The 21,335-nt window shown below is 36.4% G+C and overlaps 4 protein-coding genes across 7 annotated transcripts; 3 read left to right on the top strand and 1 right to left on the bottom strand.

Annotated features, from left to right (window-relative positions):
* The first annotated feature begins 2,574 nt into the window (after positions 1-2,574).
* Positions 2,575-6,619, top strand: LOC140766656 (uncharacterized). 3 transcript variants are annotated; one of them, XM_073106165.1, is made up of 6 exons: positions 2,576-2,917; positions 3,084-3,198; positions 3,281-3,982; positions 4,455-4,650; positions 5,816-5,867; positions 6,194-6,619. In XM_073106165.1, exons 1-5 carry the CDS (start codon positions 2,835-2,837, stop codon positions 5,839-5,841), a joined length of 1,122 nt encoding a protein of 373 aa, XP_072962266.1. In that variant the 5' UTR covers positions 2,576-2,834; the 3' UTR covers positions 5,842-5,867; positions 6,194-6,619. The 3 variants fall into 3 exon arrangements, with proteins under 3 accessions (XP_072962265.1, XP_072962266.1, XP_072962267.1); XM_073106166.1 differs by having other exon boundaries at positions 5,816-5,871; XM_073106164.1 differs by lacking the exon at positions 5,816-5,867 and having other exon boundaries at positions 2,575-2,917.
* Positions 6,620-7,426: 807 nt separating this feature from the next.
* LOC140766657 (histone H4) lies at positions 7,427-7,923 on the top strand. The gene has a single exon (XM_073106168.1). The coding sequence runs from the start codon at positions 7,427-7,429 to the stop codon at positions 7,736-7,738; it is 312 nt and encodes a 103-aa protein (XP_072962269.1). The 3' UTR covers positions 7,739-7,923.
* A 612-nt stretch (positions 7,924-8,535) lies between these two features.
* On the top strand, positions 8,536-13,167 carry LOC140766638 (probable small nuclear ribonucleoprotein F). Of its 2 annotated transcripts, none has more exons than XM_073106133.1 (5): positions 8,536-8,649; positions 12,131-12,218; positions 12,366-12,403; positions 12,508-12,572; positions 12,899-13,167. In XM_073106133.1, exons 1-5 carry the CDS (start codon positions 8,644-8,646, stop codon positions 12,960-12,962), a joined length of 261 nt encoding a protein of 86 aa, XP_072962234.1. In that variant the 5' UTR covers positions 8,536-8,643; the 3' UTR covers positions 12,963-13,167. The 2 variants fall into 2 exon arrangements, with proteins under 2 accessions (XP_072962234.1, XP_072962233.1); XM_073106132.1 differs by having other exon boundaries at positions 8,550-8,649; positions 12,135-12,218.
* A 268-nt stretch (positions 13,168-13,435) lies between these two features.
* On the bottom strand, positions 13,436-20,929 carry LOC140766636 (NADPH--cytochrome P450 reductase 3). Its single transcript, XM_073106131.1, has 18 exons — positions 20,493-20,929; positions 20,331-20,390; positions 20,160-20,236; positions 20,021-20,078; positions 19,843-19,926; positions 19,717-19,753; positions 18,756-18,825; positions 17,797-17,988; positions 17,603-17,695; positions 16,705-16,933; positions 16,517-16,600; positions 16,294-16,445; positions 16,100-16,196; positions 14,989-15,138; positions 14,785-14,862; positions 14,571-14,693; positions 14,366-14,479; positions 13,436-13,940 (listed from the first exon to the last, which is right to left on the bottom strand). Exons 1-18 carry the CDS (start codon positions 20,841-20,843, stop codon positions 13,860-13,862), a joined length of 2,130 nt encoding a protein of 709 aa, XP_072962232.1. The 5' UTR covers positions 20,844-20,929; the 3' UTR covers positions 13,436-13,859.
* Between the last annotated feature and the right edge of the window lie 406 nt (positions 20,930-21,335).

Below are 21,335 nucleotides of genomic sequence, written 5' to 3'. Positions count from 1 at the left end.
TAAACCTGTATATAAGGCAAGGAAATTAAATGATCAAGTAAGTCTGCAAATGACTCGTATAATCTAGCATGTCCAATTACCTGTTTCCCTGTAGACGAAGCCATTTCTTTTCATAATTGATTAGCATTTCATAGTATAGAAAACTCATATTGATTGACTTTTTAACTTGGACCATTATGTTATTGATTGTATGATCAAATTGTGGACCTAGAAGCACACAAGTGGTGTCCCAATCGGAAAGTATTGATGTTATGAACTATGAATTCAACATTTATATCGATCATTGGACTACAAAAGTGAATGGAAAATTAACTTCTTCTGTAACATTTTCAGCAGCAGCATTTGTCTACAGTGAATAGGATTTGTTTCTCTAGCAAAAGGTGGTCTGAATTCAGATGTTTCCACTTCTCATGGTCTTGCAAACTGCACACCCAGGTAACTGGTGACATTCTGACACACATTGCACTACCAGGTGTCATATGTTCTTTAAATTGTATCAATGGCATATCCACAAGACTCAGGGATAGAATCATAGAATCAGAACCAACCTTTGGCTGAGTTGAAAGCTACTTTTGAACTAATATATGGCAACACCATAAAGTTGGTGATGGATTTAGGTACGCCTTATGTTTAATTGGATTCTGTCGTTATGCGATAAGGTCGATTCCCCAAACACCTCATGAAGTTTGCCACCTGTGGGTCCCTTGATGCTGTGTGTCATCTACATTATAATATTCTTAGAGTAAAGTTAATTCCTCACCTTAAATTATTATTACTCGACCAATAAATAAAAGAAATCTCACAGTTGACTTTATTCCGCTGTTCTAATCAAATTTCTCATAATGGTTATATGTCAGCTAAAGTAAGATTCCCTTGACCACTTTGAATGGCTCAATCTTCAAGCACTTTGAAAATAATTCTCTCTTCTTCAAATGCCTTCATTATTAACCTTATTGTGAGTTTTTAGTTTAGTACAGGGTAATGTGGATGAGTTAATCTAGTAGTACCAATTGAGTCCAGATGAAGATATGATGATCTAAATAACCCCTTGGTCAACTCTTGAAAGCAGAATTTTATATTGATATCAGTCATTAATTTGAATGAGGAAGATGTAGATTTTATGTCTCTATATCAGAATACCTTTCTGGTTGAGATTTGAGCTTGCTGTGATGCTAAGTTATCTGCCAGTGGTGATCATGACTTATTTTGCATCAATCATAACATTGTTTATAGTGTTTGCCTGGACTGTTCCCCTGTATATTGCCTTCTGGTTTCATCTCCTTGCATCTTCTCTAAAAGTGGACATTTTGGACCCAAGAATTGTTTTTATTACCACCTCTTTACATATTTTATTTCAGATTGAAAGGAAAATATGTCTTCTCTAGTCAAGATAAAAACTCTTATTTTCTCTCTACTCATTTCTATATAACTTGTATTTAATCAGGAGATAGAACCAATGACTAGAACAGTAGTTAATTTTTCTTCTCTTTTTCCCCTCAAAATGTAGCATATTCATATGCATATAAAGTTATATCTCCTTGCAGTGAATGTTACATGCAGTAAGACAATATCATGATACCACAACAATGTGTTATTCTATCAAAGCACCCACTAATTATCACTACAAGAATTGAGAAACTTTATGGGTGGTTAGGAGATTGGTTGGCATTTCTTGTGAGGCCCACTTGATTTTGGTGTTGCAGCTGCCAAGTTGTATAGATTAGTAGATGCTTCTTGGATCTCTCATACCAACTATTTGGTTATGGAACCAAAGTCAAATTTTAATTCATTCAATTTTCCAAAATTATATATAAAAAGAAATGTAGTTTATCCCTAGGTTAGGTCTAAATTAATTTCAACCCTTATAATTTTATTTATGTCACTTTATCCGTTTTTTATTTATACTGAAGTATAATTATTTTTTTAATCATATTTGATTAAAATATATGTATAATTTAAAGATACTCGTTAGATGTAAATTTTTTTTTTGAAATATGAGCCGGTACTCCCTTGGGGTTAAGGCATCAAAGTTTAGGCAGTTACAAAGATCAGGGAAAATGGGTTCTTCCAGAAGTCTTACTCCGTTTGAATGAGTTAGATATAAAGTTGTAGAGAATTAAATAAAAATTTAAATATATTTAAAATAGTAATTATTAAAGTTTAGATGATAAAAAAAGAAGATAATTATATTAAATAAATATTATTTTAGATGTATTATAAATTTTATTTAATTTTTTATAAATATTTTTTTAATAAGTAATTTCAAATTTGCCTTAGTGGAATAAAGTGACAAAAATAAATGTACAAAGGGTAAGTGAATTTAAGTTTAAGCCTAAGCAAGGGGGAGGTAAAACATAATAAAAAATATACCCGATTAAGGGAAGTTTTAGGGTTATAAATGTAAAAAGACTCCTTAAAAAAAGGAGACAATTTGATGTTGAAAATATTTTCAGATTATCCCCTTTGTATAATTTATATTACAGTGGTGTTGGTGTGGGACCCAGACTGAGGTGGTTGGCGGCCCACTGCCAAAATTCGCACCAGCTGTGGTGAGTGGGGCGTCGCACCTCTCTCTCTCTCTCTCAACCGCCGACGCTCTCCTCTCTCTCTCTCTCCTCTTAGTTTTTGGAGACGATGCGAAAATAAAGAGAGAAGAGAGAAAGAGAGGAACGAGGAGAAAGAGGAGAGAGAGAGAGGAGAGGAACAAGAGAGAGAGAGAGAGAGCCTTATACGTCTCTCTCTCTTATCTCCTCTTGTTGGGCTTCCTTGTTTCCCATAGTAGCGTAAGGTACGACTAATCATTTTCGTTTGGCTTTCCTTTGCCGTTCTTTGGGATGGCGGTGGGTAGCAGCTTCGATCGATGGCAGAAAGATGTCTTCTTTTCCGCCGCGGAGGAAGTCCAAGAATCCGCAGATATGTATGTTCTTACTTGTCGATTATTCGAAATAGGGATGTTGGTTGTTGGAAAGTTTGGATTTTGATGCGAATTCTGTACCTTTTTTCGTTCAATTTCTGTTGGGTCTTCACTTATTTCACCGTTTCCTTGGATTGGGTCAATCTTTTAGTCGTTTGTAATGTTTCAGATTGGAATCGATGTATAGAATGTGGATACGTGATCGTAACAATGGAATTAGTTCAGAAGTTTCAGATGGTATGCGTAGGGAGCTTCATACTGCTTTAGGTACTGCCAAGTGGCAGGTAAATGTTGTCAATTTTTTCTTTCAAAAATATTTCCATTACTTTTGATCTCAGTGGGTACTGATTTAGTTTCTTTATGCAGCTGGAAGAATTTGAGAGGGCTGTCGAATTGAGCCATGAAAAATATTCTTCAGAAGAGAACACAATCACTAGGCATAAGCAATTTGTGGCAGCGATAAGAGACCAAATTTCCCGGATAGGGAAGGATATGAATGATTCTCTCACTGAAGAAGGGAGGGAACCACTTCTTTGGGTGCAATTAGATGAGGAAGAACGGGATGATCTTGAAGTTTTTCTTTCTGCGATGCCGCAGACGTTGCAAAAGGCAAAGGATGATGCTGATTGTAAGAGGGGATCATCTCAATTAAAAGCTACTACTGAATCCATAGTTGGTTATAATAATATAGTTTCAAGCAGTGAAGATGTGAGACATGTAGTTGAAGTGACCTCAAGAGAGGCTTCAAAAAGTGAAGATGATGAACTTTGTGTTCAAGTAGTAGATCAGTTAAATGGTCCGAGGAGAAATTTGAGTTCATCGGATAGTGGTGCTTGGAAGATTGTCATTGCTGATGAGGAAGATGTAGATAGAAAATCAATTGAGATGAGGTCAGAGGTGTCAACTCATGCATCTAATTTACCGGGTTTTCTGCGGAGTGCTGAATTTATAACAAGATTAAGGTGGTTTAGGAATAGTTTTTGGAAAGCTAAGACTGAGGAACATCTTCAGTTGAGACATGGGCTATTGAATTATCTTGATTCAAAGGGAGCCACTCGGTTTGGACAGGTATAATCGAGTTTAGCATAATTCTAGGAGTTATACTCGATATCTCAATCTTCATTTCTATTTATGTTAGACTTTTTTTTCCCCAATTTCATTAACTGATTTTTGCAGTGTTTGAGAGCTTAGGTTAACATGAACTTGATGATATGCTGCTGTACTATGATTGTTGTAGAGCTGTTGTGCAACTTTTTACCTAGATATTGCTTAACATTTTTCAGGGTGTTTTTAGGTTCTCCATTCTGCTATATTCTGATAAGTCTATGTCTTGAAAGATGCTTAAAAAATTAAGAAGCTCAATTCCCAAAAGTTAGTGTTTGTTTCTTATATTTGTCAAGCATATCTGTTTTGCTACTTTTCCCCTATTGATTTGAGGTAATAGAACATTCAAGATATTTTAGTTTCTTTCTTGAAATCATTCTTCTCAGACTTTTTTTTGGACCACTGTCCTTTATGGGTTAGTTTTATGTTTGTGCAGCGGTTTAATGGGCTGGCTGAACGAAGTAGGAATTGTTTTAGTAGCTGTAAGGACAGTGCAGAACTTTCCAATGGCCAGCAACTCTCTTCAAGGGTTAATGTGCTTCAGCAGCAGATACAGCGTGCGCAATATCATATGCAGTTTGGTCGCTCTCTTCGTCTCACTTTTCTGCTTGCATTGAGCATCATTTTGGTTGGTGAGTTACAATGTTTCTGCTAAAATATTTTATGATTATCTTCCTCATGATTATCCTGCTCTTTTTTAGCTTTGGACATGAGATGCAATTTTTAAGATGGGACTTCGTAATGACTGATATTGTCAGTTACATACCAAGAAGCACGATAAATTTAATTTTTTTTTCTGAATTTAATTACACTGCTAATACAACGTCTTAATATATGTACCTGGTGACTTTGTGTTAGTCATACCTTAATCTGTATTTTCTTGTATATTTCTCTGTCATGATTGCATTTTCTACATATTGCCAACTTCTTTAATAGAAGCATGAGAATTTGATGAGAACTGGAGATGGAGAACAGATTGAAATTTGATATGCAAGAAAGCCAAGAACTTGGCACAGATGTAAAATAGTGCATATGAAGATCAGTTAATTGATTGTGCGTGAGATTGTGAGTAGATTAAAGTTAATTATTTGATGTTCCTCTCTTAAAATAATGCCAGCAGATTTTCCTCTTAGATGGATGCATGTTTTTCTTAGAAGAATACATATTGAAATGATACAGAAGGAGCATAAGAAACTTTGTATGATAAGAAAATAAGATTCTCATGTTATTCTCAGCCTTCAGTTTTCATTTGGCTCTGGTTTCTTACTGAAGTTATTGGATTCGTCTTAATGGGATGATCTAATTATCAAGAAAGAAATATTAAATATGTAAGAGCATCATTATTAATACTCTGATCAGTAGTACTCTGAGGAGTTATGGAGGCTTTAATTCTTTTTCCCCCTTTGTCTCTTTCCAGTAAGCGTCGTGTGTCAATACTTATATGCAGGGTAGAAGCTTAAAAGTACCTTCTTTTACTTAAAAAGAAAGCTTAATTTTATTCTATACGCAATTTTCACTTTTTGAGTGTTATTCATTTTAATACGCGGATTCTAACACCAGTATTCTATGTTGTCTGGTTAAGCTATTTTTCCCCTTATGGTATCGGTTTTCAATCTTTTATGATTTTCTACTTAATTTGTTTTATTAAGGAGAAGTGTTCCTTCAATTTTTCTCAAAAAAAGGAAAAGTCTCTTCTTCTGTTGTTTTATCTGTTACTGAATGTATCAATTGTTCTGGAGACAGATTTATTACACCTTGATCTTTGTCTATTTTAAGCAATTGCTATATTGTTTGCAGTACCATTCCTTCTCTACTCAACATGATGGAGCTTTTCAACACAGCCTATCTGGTAGGTAATTGCCTGGATCCTGCATATAAGTTAGTTATAATATTTGCCATCACGTACTGCTGAAGGATGCACCGATGCATACTCGAAGGCAAATGGTTTCTTCTTTGTTTAGCTGAAAAACGACCTAAGAAATAATATGCATTCAATACTATTTTATTGAGACTCGTAATAAATAATTTGTTAGACCTTCAATAGTTTCTCATGCATAAAACCTTTATCTTACATATTTTATGCTTCTTGGAGGCTGGAAGTCAGTATTGTGCTTATTTCATGAATATGAATGGGTATACTGATCTTTATCTTGCTTCCATTTTGATCCTTTGCAGGTTCTGTTCTTAATGTACATATTTTCATCTCATGAAAAACTTTCACCATCTGAGAGGTGGAGAAGATTCTCGCTTGGAAATTACGACCATCGTAGCCAACTGATACATAGCGGTCCATTTCCTAGATCGAAGATCTTTAAAATTCAGTATCGAGTGAGCATCCCTTTATATTATTTTTCCTTCAAAGCATCAACTGTCGGTAATTTAAAGTGGTTCTTGGAGGGCAAGTGTAGCCGAACCGGATCCAAGAGCATGTTTTTAGATTAATACAACTACACCGGCAGGTACAATTGTGCAGTTGTCCTAATAGATGTATTAATATATGAACATAGATGACACCTGCATACATCCATCATATTCACAAGAGAAAAGAAGAGCTTGTCATTTACATGTTGTTTATATCAAAGAACTTTCGCATTTCAGTAACTGTCGTGTTGTTCCTGAAGGATAGACAAGATTACTTATGTGCAGCTCTTAACCATTCTCTGACAGGAAAATGTAGCCATATATTAGTTAGAATAAGAAAATTAGCTGCACTTTGAACACTATGCATGCTGGGAATCTTTTCGAGATCTTTGGCTCTAGAGCTGAATCATTTCCTTGTATCTGAGAAGAACTGATCATTTCTTTTCTATGATCAATCAAGTTTGAGTTTAGTCCTTAATGCTACAAGGTATCGCCGATGGAATCGACGAATTTAGCAAAGATTTGCCAAAGGAGCTTAGGTTTCATTTAACCTACTTTGCCTTGACTTCCCTTTGTTGCTTTATGAATCACCTTCCTCTCCAAATGTTATAGATTTTTTTAAAAAAATTTTTTTAAATAATTGAGAACATTTTTGCATAAAGCACCCCGTCAGGTATTTTTTGTGTGAAAGATAAAGTGTTAAGTAAAAATCTTGAATACAGGGTGTAAATTGCCAAGAAGCCAACATCAACTGTTCGTATCCTTCTAATCAACCGTTCACAGACGCCCTAACTAAATCGCTGCCGTCTAGCTATTTTGGACCGTCACCTGGATCCGCGTTCCCCGTTTCAACCAATCAGCATGCAGCTTTTCCCATCCGACGTTCCAGAGCAAAGCTCAACCCTTCTCGCGGATCGCAGTCCAATCCAACGGCCACCACCTCGGTATCGACCCCTATAAAAACACAGCCTCCCATCCCGACCTTTCCAAACCCACCGGTAGACTAAATCGAATAGAAAGTTCTTTTCGAGCGAGAGATCTGAAGAAATGTCGGGGCGCGGCAAAGGAGGGAAGGGTTTGGGGAAAGGCGGGGCGAAGCGGCATCGCAAGGTGCTGCGCGATAACATCCAGGGGATCACGAAACCGGCGATCCGGCGGCTGGCGAGGAGGGGCGGCGTGAAGCGGATCAGCGGCTTGATTTACGAGGAGACGCGTGGCGTGCTCAAGATCTTCCTCGAGAACGTGATCCGCGACGCCGTCACCTACACCGAGCACGCGCGCCGCAAGACCGTCACCGCCATGGACGTCGTCTACGCCCTCAAGCGCCAGGGGAGGACTCTCTACGGCTTCGGGGGTTAGGGTTAGGTTTAGGATTAGGATTAGGGGTGGGGATGGGAAATGGATCGGCAGATTTATGGATCTTTGATATGCTCGTTCTCTACTCTTTATGTTTGTTTGTGGTGTAAAGAGATTAGGGTTAAGGAGAAAGGTGCTTCGATGATGTAAACTGAATGTTGAATTGAAATGGTCGGTAGTTTTGCTAATAATCTTCGTCTTCTTATCCTGGCAAATACAAACGAGTTATCTGATGATATAAATTATTTAAAATTTATTTAAATGATCAAATTATAAACTAGTTAGACGAATCATAGTATTAATTAGGTCGTTTAACCTATTTATAATTCAAATACGATTAAATTAAACTCAAAACTCATTTAAAAGTTGGGGTTTGGGTAAGTTTTGCTGCTCTATCCTCCTGAAAAATTAAGGGATAATTATACTTTCAACCCCTAAACTAGTACTCTTTTTTTACTTTCACCCTCGCACCTTTTTTTTTCCTACAAAGAGACCCCTGAACTTATTAAATGATTAAATGTTAGTCATTTATTAGAATGAAATAATCCATGACTATTTAGAGCGGCAAAAATGGTATTTCGCCCTTTCTTTTAGGTCGTTTAATGTTTGATAATTTTTGACAGTTCAGGGGTCATTTTGTAAGGAAAAAAAAAGTGAGGGTGAAAGTGAAAAGGAGAAATAGTTTAAGGGCTGAAACTGTAATTATCCCCCCCCCCCAAAAAAAAGTAACGAAAACCCAAAGTGGCCTACGTAGCCAACTGAAGTTACGGCCCAGTCCGGCCCACTAAGACTCTCTCATTAAACCCTTGATAACCTCTTCTCCCACTTTATGCGTCTTCTCCATTCTCCGCTTTTTCCTCCTTCCTCTGCTCCTAGGTCTGAGCTCAACCCTCACTTCCCCAACTCCAATGGCGGTAATCTCTCTCTCTCTCTCTCTCGTGTATGCTTTTGTTTCGTCTTGAGACCAAGTACAGAAGAAAACCCTAGCTCCTACGCTCCGAAAGAACGAGAAAAAGGATATAGAGAACGGAACCCTAGTTTCCACACTCACCGTTTATGTCTGATTTAACACTTGCGATGTGCGGAAATCCTATGCTCGGTGTTGTTTTATGTACCTAAATCTTTTTCGCGTATGTTGTTAACTCTTGTAAGTAGATGTGGATTCTACGATTTGGGAAAAGTGTGCGGTTATCTCGTTTAGCTATGGCTTCATGTAGTTAGAAATCTCAGAGAAGGAGAAAAGGATACTTGTAAATTATTTCAAGCTCCATTTAGTGTCCAAGTTTGAAATTGAGAAATAACAACCCTGTCCTGGAAAACGAAAGATACCTCAAGGGTTTCGGGTTACTGGCCAACGTTGGTGAGTCAAACAGGTTTTGGCTGAAATAAAACTCAGTGAAAGATTTTCTGGTGGATCTTGTGGGTTTTAACCCGTGTGTGCTTATCTTATTTTCCTCCTTTGGGGAAAGTGATCAGATAGAAAATGTAGTTAGCACGGGCCTGTTTGGTACCAAATCCAAATGGATTTCAATGATTTCATTTTCACGAGAACACAATTGATTTCATTTGGAAATGAATTCCATTGTTTGGCAAACAATGGAATTTGAAATGATTTCCATCTACCCTTGTTGTTTGGAAATTTGCAGGGATTCGTTTTCAACCTGTTTTAGTTTCCTATAATATCCTCTATCATCAATACAAATTAACTATGTAATATGCATAGAACAAAAATCTGATAATAATACATAATCTTAGAAACCAAGAATAATTTATTAAACAAATTAAGCAAATAACTAGAAGCAAACAAGAGGAGAAAGATTAAATATGTACCTGACTTGCGGAAGAGGAGAAAAATAATGTGAGAATAGATGAGAAACTAAGATGCATAGGTAGGGTTTCGTTAGTTATTTTACTAAGGGCAATTATGGAATACAGAAAAGTTGGTTAAGTTAGAAATGAATTCTTGTGAAATTGCACCTCAAATCATCTGATTTTGTTATATACAGTGAACGTTTTTGTTTTCTTGGTTTTGCAGACAAATCATTTTTTTAATATCATAAGCTTATATATCTGTATTAGTGGATCCATTGTCGAAGTATGTTTTCTGGTTTTAATATTGATTTGTTTATTGCATGTTTTTTGGTGTAACTATCGATTTGTTTGTTACATAATAGCTAGAGAAAACAGCTGATCTGTTCCAACTTTAAAGTCCACCAATCCCACCCTACCGCATACTCTCCTAGTTATAAGTCAATTAGGATATGATTTGGAATAATTTTTGTCGTAGAAAGTAACTACCAACCATTTATCTCTGTGGTAAGTTGCATGAACAATTTTCTGTAAATGACGATTTTATGAAACCATATTTCGGGTTAGCAAGCAATTTAGAACAGAAAGAATTTTAGAGGTGTTGGGCAAGGTAGATATAACTCTTCAGAATGGGTTTGTTCTGACATGTGGCCTCTGTTCCACTAGTTTGCTCCTACCAAATTTTTGGTGAACCAGTATTTGTTCTCCTTCTCATTTCTTTGGTTAACTTTCTATAATGTATAAGAACCCATCGCCAAATTAGATACAACATATCACCCATTTGATCTTGCCTAACAAAATTATCATTTCCTTTTTCATCAATGTTTTAAAAAATGATAAGGATAACATTCACATGGCAGAGAGGATTGTTTGTTTTAGTTCCTTTTTCTTTACTGTTAATTGTTTACTTCTTCGGATGTTATTTGTTTTTTTATATTTTCTTAAGTTTTGATTGGCTAAGATAATTCAACTCATAAGAACAAGATATGCTTGCCTCCGTATGCACTATGTTCTCTTCTTTTACACCCATACTTTGCGGCTTTTCAGCATTGTTTAATAATTCATCTAATAGGGCTTTTAGGAGATACATAAAGGAAACGTGGTGAGAGGTAATGGAGTGAAACAAAGGGATCATTAGGATTCTAGGGAATATATTAGGATAGGTTTTACATCACCCTGAAACTAGAGTTTCATACCCAAATCTCACAAAGGATGCAAAAAGTAACTTTCTAAATCATTCATTAACTTTAGCTAGGTACAAGTTGGTCTATATATTAATCTTACAATTGCAATAAGCAAAGGCAACTCTTAACATTACAATATGCATATATGTTCATAAACATTGCAAAAAGTAAATACAGCCCTAATTACTATAAATAAGCAAATACATATCGTTGGATTCATCATCAGTGCATCAAATTCTTTCAAAGTCTAGTGTAATCGATGGAGCACCCTTACCTAAAATTTAAAAATTTAAAACAAAATATCATATGACATCTGAACTTGGCAACAAGCAATTTCTTATACAAAGAATAATAACACACAACAACAAAGATGAGTCTAAAAACCAAATTTAAAACATTGCTTCATGCTAAATCAATGCAAATAAATGGAAAACATAACAACAAAGATTCCCAATACGACTCCAAAATGGTGTTCGATGTTAGTGTGTGTATCAGCGTAAAAGGCATTGACAACTGATGATCTAACTAAGGATTTGGTTATGAGTCATTTATATTATGAAGTTGCTTATTTACAGTGTTTAGGGTTGTGTTTGCTTATTTGCAATGTTTAGATATGTATTTATAGTGTTTAGAGTTGTCTTTATTTATTGCAGTTGTAAGGTCTATATATAGACCAATTTATACCGGTTAGAGTTAATGAATGATCTTTTAAAATTATTTTCTGCCTCCTTTGTGAGATTTAGGTGTGAAACGCTAGTTTGAGGATGGAGGTGTGAAACCTATCCTTAATACTTTCTTTAGAATCCTAACTATCTCTTTGTTTCATACTAGGTAACGAGTTACTAGTTGCTACGAATTCTGTCTCTTCAAGGCTTTAGAGTTTGTTATAGGCGTGTGGCCTAATAGAAGAGCATGCAATGTACTGAATGCTGAGTGCATTATGTATTACCCAATCACCTTTGCTGTGTAATTTTTCACGTTAAATTGTTGTGGATGCTTCAACTACATGATATAAATTTCCATTGCCTCATTGTCTTATTGAAGTTCTTCTGTAGAAGGTGAAATCATTTCTACCCATAGGTAGCCTGCCTTTATCTACCACATGTAAATTCAAAAACTCTTCTCATATGGATCTGCTCGACCCTAAACATAATTTTACTGTTTTAGAAATGCAAAATAAAGCGCACAAACGCGTAAGATTTAAAGCAGTAAGGTACCTCTCAGAAGGCAGAAGCATGTAAACTTGTATTTAAGGGTCCAAAGTATCCTGCATGCCAGTTAAAATTTTTTAACACTTGACAATGGTCTACCTGTTCACACTTTTCATGATGTAGCTCACTCTCATCGGATATGCTGCTTGTTATTCCTGACATTTTTCTCTCTGCTTCTTCTCTGTTTGTAGGCAGTACCAGTTAACCCTAAACCTTTCTTGAACAATTTGACCGGGAAGCCTGTGATTGTGAAGCTTAAGTGGGGTATGGAATACAAAGGTAATTTCTGCAGTCCTTTTCACAAATGACTATAATTTTCAGATTCCACAGTTGTCTATGTTTAGATTCCATATTTATCTTTGTTTATGTCTGTGGAAGTGATATCAATATTAACTAATGTATATTGGTTTTGCTTGGTTCTACCAGGTTATCTTGTTTCAGTGGATTCATATATGAATTTGCAGGTGCTCTTCAAACTCAATGCAAAAAACAAAAACAAAAAATCTTGTTCTGACGCATTAAGGTCATCTTGAATTAGTTTTCTTATGCATGTTCTTTTTATCTGCAGTTAGCTAATACAGAAGAGTACATTGATGGACAATTCTCGGGAAATCTAGGGGAGATACTTATAAGGTAACTATTCTTTGTGTTTTCTTCTAGCTGTCTACTTGACTCGAGAAGCTTAGACTATGAATGCAATTTATACTGATTGATCTGTGACTACGGATGGGAACATCCAGTCATTTTTAGCTGTATTGGCTAAATGCTAACCCAAAAAGGTGCTGTGCTTTCCATGGTTAAATCATGCTTATATTGGATGTCTTTCGTTGACTTAATCTAATAAGTGCTTGCACAGACCAAACAATAGTTAATTGTAATAACTTGCATTAGTAAAAATTATGAAGTACTTGAAAATGTTTGATCCTGTTTCACACCGGACTCTGATGTTTTATTTACAGGTGTAATAATGTCTTATACCTACGAGGTGTACCAGAGGATGAGGAAATTGAAGACGCCGAATGAGTGCAATATATCCCCAGCTTGTTGCTTGTTTAATTAGAATTCTACATATGTGATAGTAATGAGATAACATGCTTAATTAACCTGCTCAGCTATGTGTTAAGATTAGACTGGAGTTGCATTAGCTTTTGAGGGAGCGCTCAATGTAAGATGCCAAAAAGAAAAACATTAATTTGGAGGATTCAAAACAATTGTAGCGGTTTCAGAAGTCGCAGATCCAAACTGAATTAGGTTGTGCAATGGTTGTCCTTTTGCAATGTCTCTGTTTTATTTTAAAAAAAAAAAAACAAAAGAAAAAGGTTGTACAATGATTTTTTTAGCTTGTAACCAGTTCAACTGATACTACCGCAACAAAACAAGAACAAGGGAAAATCAATTAACTTGCACCAAAAAGTATTACAGAAATCTGGGAGCTGAATCACTTGGCACCATTTAGAGGTGAAATAATGACAAGGATGTAAAATCTGAATAAGAAATAAGATCGCAAATCATTTAATTTAAGAAAGCTGGAGTGTTCATTTGGTGTAATAATACAGTTCCATATATCTGAATTGTTATATTTCCAAGTCTACATCATCCCAGCTTCCTACAAATAAGTTAATTCTTTGCAACGACTTATCCTGTCAATAAATATAATGATATATAATACATGAAAAATTGCTGTTACCGAGTTGGAAATGAAAGAGCAACGATGTTGCAGATAACAAAGAGTCTTTTCAAGCTGAAAAGTGGAGGGGTAGCCAAAATTTTCAGCACACCCCCACCCCCCACAAAGGCACCAAAATCCCTTTTTTTACTGCTTAAGGTGCTGGGTTTCATGCATCGACATACGAGTTTTGTGTGCTTTTTGCGTGATGCTGGTAATCGGGATAATAAAACCCATTTTTAAGGAACTTCTCATCACCATACGTCCCTCAGATATCTTCCTTCCATCTGGAGACTCTTCACCATACTCTCTGTCTTGGAGCTATCAAGAGATCCCTGCACAGGAAGTTCAATGAACAGGTTAAGACCAGTTGAATCTCTTCAAATGTAGCAAACAAGACTCCCAAAATATATTATAGACAGAAAATGCAACCGTCGTAAGAAATATATGAGTAAAACATCCAAATATTTGCCAAGTCAAATGCAAGTAGGCTTGTAAACAAGCTAAACACGAGTTATTCCAACATTCAATGAAGACACTGGCCAATGAGAATTCACAGAGCTGACACGAATAATTGGAAATTGGAAAGTTTGGTTGGTGATACCAGTTATCATTAAAAGTGGGCCTACTTGTTAGTATGATAACAAAATTCTCTTTCCATTTCAAGGTAACAGATCATCGATAGACACATGATATGGAAGAGTTATAATTCAAGTAAAATGTCTCATAATTTGAGCAATTCAGATACTATTGCACATACCTGCTCTTGAACAATAGTGTGAAGAACTCTGTGTACATCTCTAGCCATGCCTTTGGCATCGCCACATACATAAATATAACCACCCTGAGCAATGATGTTCCAGATGTCGGCAGCCTGCAAAAGAGGATCGCATGCAATAAGGAAAAATATTATATATATATGGACTATGTAATCGCAGAGTAGAATCAGAAGAGGAAGGGGCCACCTTCTCTGCCATCTTATGCTGAACATATTCCTTTGTGGGACCCTCACGGGAGAAGGCAATGATTAGCTCAGAAAGTGCTCCAGTTGCAACAAAGTTGTTCAATTCATCCTCATAGATGAAGTCCTGTGCATTGTGCAACATACAGTGTCAACAAATACAACACAAAGGTGCATCAAAATACAGACTTAAATAGGTACACTAAAAATATAAGTACCATCTTCCGGTTTCTGCATCCGAAGAAGAGAACAGCACGACCAAGTTCAGCTCCAGACTCTTTTAGAGCCAACCTTTCCTGCGACCGTAAGGGCAATACATAGTACACTAAAAAGTTAAAACCATTACAATAGCCAAGTTCTTGAGAAAAAGAATGCATTAAGCAGAAATAGCACAGTTGCACAAAACATGTGCACATACAAACCTGTAAGAAGCCCCTGAAAGGTGCTAGACCTGTCCCAGGACCGATCATTAGAACTGGCACTGAGGGATCTGCAGGCAGTTTAAAATTGGACTGTCTGACAAAAATAGGAGCCCAGCTACACTCTTCGTTCTTTTCCAGTGGAACAGCATTCTGAAAAATGGATTGGCAGCACTAGATAAGATGAATGAAAATCTATAGAAATATTTACTGCTCAAATGTTAACTACAAAAAGTCACATCACACAGCAAAAACTGCAAAAGCAGAAAATATAATTGAAATCTGAACATATAAGGCTGAGGCCAATTCCTTCTAGTTGCTGGTTTTTGATAAGTTGTTCTTCTTTCTCTCTGACTACAATATAGTCACATTCCAATCAGATTATATAATCTCAGTTGCTTGAATCACACAAACATAAGTATTCAAAAGCTAAAAACCATTCACACATTAGAGCTCAAAAAGCTAAAAGCCATGGCAACTACGAGTATCACATCAATGATCATTAATACCAAATAAGATGATGTTCTTCCATAACTGAAAACCAAATCATTATTCTAATCTAGGGATTAGAATGAGAAAGAAACTTGACAGATTAACAGTCTACATACTTAATTAAGTAATCTGAAGGTCATGGAATGATGGTTAAGAAAAACACAATTAGTTGTTACTTAACAAGATAATGCCTCCTGAAGTAGATCAAAACTTAACATATTTACCGAAAAAAAAAAATTTCTCATGGCGGAGGTTGGTTTTCACAAATTAAACATATCCTGCAACCATAATTCATGCCAAAAGATGGATTTGCTTCTTAATCTAGGCTAAAGTGAACAAAGCACATATAACTTCTGTATCAAAACCATGACAGGAATCATCAAAATAGATGGAATTATCTGCCAGAGATAATTTGGTATATATAACAGGAACTTAACCTTTGCAGATTAACTAATGAAAACTAGCTATTGAAATCATGTCTGAATGACTAAAATTTCCAGTGAAAGCTCTGGTCATAAACTTAGACCCCATAGGTTGTCATTTATCATTTACTTCTGACAGATTTCCTGGTCATCTCTCAGATACATAAAATAGAAGGTTGTGTTAGGCAGAAAGAAAAGACCTTCATCCAGGTAGAGCAGACTCCTTTGTGAATCCTTCCTGTTGGTGTTGGTCCATATACTAACGCACAGGTCACATGGATTCTGTTTGGTGCCATTCTGCAGAATGAAAAGAAAAAATAATTAAAAGAAGAAAAGTATTTAACTGAAAGGATAGATCCAACTGGAGTAAAGTCAATGTGAAACTGATAACTACCTTGGTGAAGAAGATATCGAATAGTATCTAGGCTGCAAGCGAGGAGCAACAGCTGCAAAGAATACTCCCAACGGAGGCTTAGCTGAAGGGAATTCAGACATAACTTCCAGAAGGCTCCTCTGGCTTGCAACAACCCATTGGGAATACTCGTCCTGTATCATATTATTCTAGTGTTAGAACTAGAAAGTCAAAATAATTTCTATGGATTTCAAAGACAACCAACCTTTCCAGCAGGAGAAGCCAAATATCTTAATCTCTCAGCCTCATCGGGATCAGATGCATAGGCAGCCAATGCAGTTAAAGCACTCTGCAGAGTCAGTCCACAAATACAAAAAAAAAAAAACCAGAGTTTTCATATCAACAGAGAACTTATATGCAGATATAATAAATTGAGGGCTAAACAGAACTTACCTTCTTAGGTGAACTCAAAAGATCAGCATATCGGGCAAGTGCAGCTCTTAAGGTACAAGGAGATGGGAAAGGAGGTGCCAATGAACCGCCACTTAGTGGTGTCCCATCCTCCTTATCAGCATGAATTGAGAAAAATGTCTCCAGGGAATAACCTAGTAGCCTTTCTGCCTCCTCTACAATCTCAAGGCAATTTTCTGTATATACACCAACATGGTCTCCTGTTTCATGCCTAATGAAATGAGGAGCTAAAATGTAAGTAACAGACCAAGCCTGCAAAAGTAAATTACTAGTAGAAACCCAAAATAAGTGCAGGTGCTTTAGAACAATCGTGATATGGCCAGCATCTGATTTAAAGAATAAGCAGGCACAAAACAGACTTATAATTTGTGAACTTCTTTAATAAGGCTTAACAAAGTGGAACAAGCTTTATCAGAACAACAAGAACCTATAAGAACATTGTATGAAAGTCAGAGGGTAAGAAATTCTCTACTGTTATTATACAAGATTGACATGCGTACACTGCATAGAAAGCATTGCCCTATCACTACTTTTAAGGATTGACAAGAAGGTATAAAGTGCTACTTGCAATAAAGAGGCTCATGTGAAATGTCTCATTCCTGGGAGAAAATGAATACATACATGTATGTATACATACATATTTATACAAAATTCAGTTTTTGAGATGCATCATAGAAAATTTAAATAAGAAGATTATTATGTTTCTCTAGATCATTCTTTTGCTCTATCTTGCCTTCAAAATTATGCTCTACCACCAATACCACAATCCCATAGCAGAGAAGATAAGCAGCTAAAAAATAGACCTTGTTCATGTACCCATAAGCTCCTTGCTTACACATAAATAAGAGCCAACTGATTGAACTAAGATTAATAAACTTACGTTAGACCAGTTCCAGTAATGTCAAACTCCAAATGAATGCATGACCGATCAGAAGCTGGGGTATGAAGTTCTCGCTGCACAGCCACATTTGCCCTGAAAAGAAAAATGAAAAATGAAAATGTTTAGTTTACTCAGTTCCTGTCCAGATAATCCAGGTCAACTCAATGTACTTTGCAGTAAAACACCCAAAGTACCTGCATGGATGTTGGATGTCATGAACAGCATAACCATTTGCAAGCTTCCAAGTTTTGTCCATAAGTTCAGCATCTTCAGGATTGACAATTACAACCCGATATTCAGGAATAGCAGCAGTATAAGGAGTTGCACCTGAAACATCATCTTCATCACGCAACAATTGATCCAACTCTGGCCATAAAAGCTCTTTCCTGGAAAAGAAATACAGTCTTAGATGCACAAAGAAGTTTTTCCGACTCTGATGTATTGAGAAGCATCGATGGCTATGCTGGTCCGAAACTAGTGCGTGCCAATGTGGAGCCTTTTTTTTACTTTTTTTTTTTATGTCTATCAATCATCGTCAATCAACTTTAGCTTTATTCTTGTGTCAACAAATTAAATTGTCATTATCAATATGATTGAAGATTATCGAGAATATTTAATGTGATATTCTCGTGTTATTTTTGTGCCGACAAATAAAGTCTTTAGTTATCCTCATCATTCTACATTTTACCAGATATTAGTTTTAGTTATTGAACTATTATCAATCAATATTATGTGTTGATTGTTATTATATGTCCAATTATATTATAAGGCACCCAATTTTATTATGAAGTATTCAATCATATTAGGAAGTGTTCAATTATTAATATTATTTTTAATGAATATATTCAATCATATTATATGTTGAATAATATTTATATTTGATTATTGCTACATCTTCAATAAAATAAATCATTTACAAAAATAATCTAAAAATAAAAGACTATAATGTATTTAATACATATATGATATATTTAAACTAAAACCCAAGGATTGGTGTGCCGAAGACCCAAAAATATCTCTAAGTATCCTAAATCTTTTATAGAAATATATTAAAGGTGGTGCCTTCGGTACGTCCATTGTTGTTGAGAAGTGAAGGTGAAGGAATTAATTCAATTAAGAGCTACAACTTAGACAGTATTGAAGTACACCATACCATGCAGTGAAGTCATCTTCAATGCATTGATCATCATCTCCAAGACCAACAGGAACAAGGCGTTTCCCACCTATAATTAAAGTAAAGAGTGGCACAAATCTTAATTGTTTGAATTAACAAGAATGTGATACACACAAAGACAATTTGCAAAATGCAAAATGCTCCAAAAATACTGTAGTTAATGAAACAAGAGAAGGCATAGCAGCATATTATGGAGAATAAAACATTATCGAGACTACAGTAGCAAGCAAACTAGCAGGTGGAAGACAAATTTCTTTCACCTATAAGGACCTGATTTCTTACATCTTAATAAAGTAAAAGGCAACTGATATGCACAAATAAATCATCTGCATTAAGGCTGATAAATAAATATACCTAATCACCAGAAAATGTAACTCATTTTTCCACATATTCACACCTCTGGATTTTGACAAGGAAATAGGACAGTGTTAAAGATAGTAGAGGATTAAACATGACAGTAGAGGATATAGGTGATTAAGTTTCACAGGGACTTGACTATTGAAGGTCAATAAAAATATTCACACAACAAATACTTGGATTTTGGGCAGAATGTTTGACTGATTATGTTTAGCAAATATTCTTGATAACTTGATATCACTTGAGATTTAAATAATGCTAAACTCAAGATGCCAATGAAGAGAGCCAGCATGTTACATAAATGCTAAACTCAAATCATTTAAATATTTCATCTTTCCTATCTATATTGGATAGTACAGAACCAATAAACAAGTACCATCTTACATGAATGAGTAAAGGCAACCCTAGTAAATAGCCATACACCAGTTTTAGGTCAATAAGTTATTAACCAGTACAAAGTAAATACATTTAACGGATATGCAGCAATCACAAGTAACGGAAAAAAAAAATCATAATTTTGACTGCGTAAAGAAATTATGACTATAAACAGAATTAACAGAAGTAGCAGGATTAGAGAATATACCTTGTGCAGAGAGGAGTTCATCCACCACCTTAGCGACCTTCAATTGACACCAGAGGGGGCATTGACACTATATTAGCATATGGACTTGCTAAAATTGACAAAATTCATCTTCAATGATAAACCTACCTTATTGAAATGCTCATATTGCTTATTACCCAGACCAAAAATTGCATACCGAAGATCTTTTAACCAATCCCCCTTCTCACTGCCCTGTAATTTAAGCAATAGTTAAGAACCTTCCGGCACCAAAGGATAAAAGGAAAAAAAAGGACAACCCTCCAAAATAATTGGAATATAACTGAACCTCTGTAAACCATCTATAAAACCTGGCGGCGTTGTCGGTTGGTTCACCATCCCCATATCTACAATCCCAAAGCAGATTGAGAAATGTACTTTATAAATTAATATCTAAATAGAAGAACTTGACCAAGAAAGGAATTTACGTAGCAAGGAAGAACAGAGCTAAGGTCTCTTTAGTCATCTTCTCCGCATACTCATTATCGTCACCCGCATAATCATCCTATTATCCAATATCAAAATCATCATCAAGATTAAATAGCTAAAAATATATATATTAAAATAAGATCCTCAAATCATAGAAAAAAGTTTTTCACCAGATCGACGACTTTAAAGACGGCTTTATCATATCTCGCTTTAGCCTCCTCAGCAAGCGCCTAAATAGTAAACGAATTATATATACCACAAAACATATGAAATGCAAATATAAATAAATCTAAATAGAATTGGAAAGATAAAAGACAAGATCAAGCCCTAACCTTGGCGAACCCTTCCGCCGTTCCCGTCTGAGTTCCAAAGAAGATAGTGACCTTCTTCCTGCTGTCATCCACCTCTGACTCCGGCTCCGGCTCAGTCTTCACCGCTAGTGGCCGCGGCGGCTCCGCCGCCTTGCTCGGCTTGCTCCCCGAGCGCCGCCACAGGAAGAGAACAACGCATCCGACGAGCACGGCAATCGAGGTGGTGAGCAGCACCAGGATCTCCCGGCTTTCTGCGATCGCCGCCGCGCCGGACTCCGGCGACACCCCGTTGCCGCCGCCGATGAGCTGCTTCCCCGTTAGGATCGCCGTCAGGAGATCGAGCGGCGAGGGTTTCATTGATCCAGACTCCATCGTCTCCGATCGCGGCGGCCGATTCGATCGAGGCGATGGGATCGAAGCCTTCGACCTCCCCCCCCCCCCTCACTCTCTCTCTCTCTCTCTCCCCCTCTCCCTCTCCCCCCTCTTCTTGTACTCTTTCTTGGTTTGGTTTTAGATGGGGGGAGTTGGGCGATTTGGTGGGAGAGGAGAGCGAGAGCGACAGCGCGAGAGAGAAAGGGCGTGGGGTTTTATTGCCGGCTTCGCTCACCAAACTCGAGTTCTCGAAGTCACACCACCTACTCCTCGGTATAAAAGCACTCAAATGTGTACTTAATTACCAAACTACCCTCATCATGCCATTTGGATGTGGAATAATAAATCCTAGATCTCATGAGCTTTTTTACTAAACTACCCCTCTCTTAAAAACTTATTCCTCCAAATATATCCTATTCAATCTTAATACCAAGATAGGTATATGACACAGTAACCCTACATAAAACGCTCAAAAGTATTACATTAGAAATG

Source organism: Typha angustifolia, chromosome 9, assembly GCF_048772165.1.
Source record: "Typha angustifolia cultivar Huaian chromosome 9, ASM4877216v1, whole genome shotgun sequence".
NCBI lineage: Eukaryota > Viridiplantae > Streptophyta > Magnoliopsida > Poales > Typhaceae > Typha > Typha angustifolia.
This window is presented reverse-complemented; position numbering and strand designations above follow the sequence as displayed.

Coding starts and splice junctions, on each gene's coding strand:
- LOC140766656 (XM_073106164.1), top strand. CDS start 2,835: ATGGCGGTGGGTAGCAGCTTCGATCGATGGCAGAAAGATGTCTTCTTT. Junction 3,983..4,454: donor GAGCCACTCGGTTTGGACAG/GTATAATCGAGT, acceptor ATGTTTGTGCAG/CGGTTTAATGGGCTGGCTGA. Junction 4,651..6,193: donor ATTGAGCATCATTTTGGTTG/GTGAGTTACAAT, acceptor GATCCTTTGCAG/GTTCTGTTCTTAATGTACAT.
- LOC140766657 (XM_073106168.1), top strand. CDS start 7,427: ATGTCGGGGCGCGGCAAAGGAGGGAAGGGTTTGGGGAAAGGCGGGGCG.
- LOC140766638 (XM_073106132.1), top strand. CDS start 8,565: ATGCGTCTTCTCCATTCTCCGCTTTTTCCTCCTTCCTCTGCTCCTAGG. Junction 12,219..12,365: donor GTGGGGTATGGAATACAAAG/GTAATTTCTGCA, acceptor TGGTTCTACCAG/GTTATCTTGTTTCAGTGGAT. Junction 12,404..12,507: donor ATTCATATATGAATTTGCAG/GTGCTCTTCAAA, acceptor TTTTATCTGCAG/TTAGCTAATACAGAAGAGTA.
- LOC140766636 (XM_073106131.1), bottom strand. CDS start 20,843: ATGGAGTCTGGATCAATGAAACCCTCGCCGCTCGATCTCCTGACGGCG. Junction 17,696..17,796: donor GACATCCAACATCCATGCAG/GTACTTTGGGTG, acceptor TTTTCTTTTCAG/GGCAAATGTGGCTGTGCAGC. Junction 15,139..16,099: donor TCTGCTCTACCTGGATGAAG/GTCTTTTCTTTC, acceptor TCCATTTTTCAG/AATGCTGTTCCACTGGAAAA.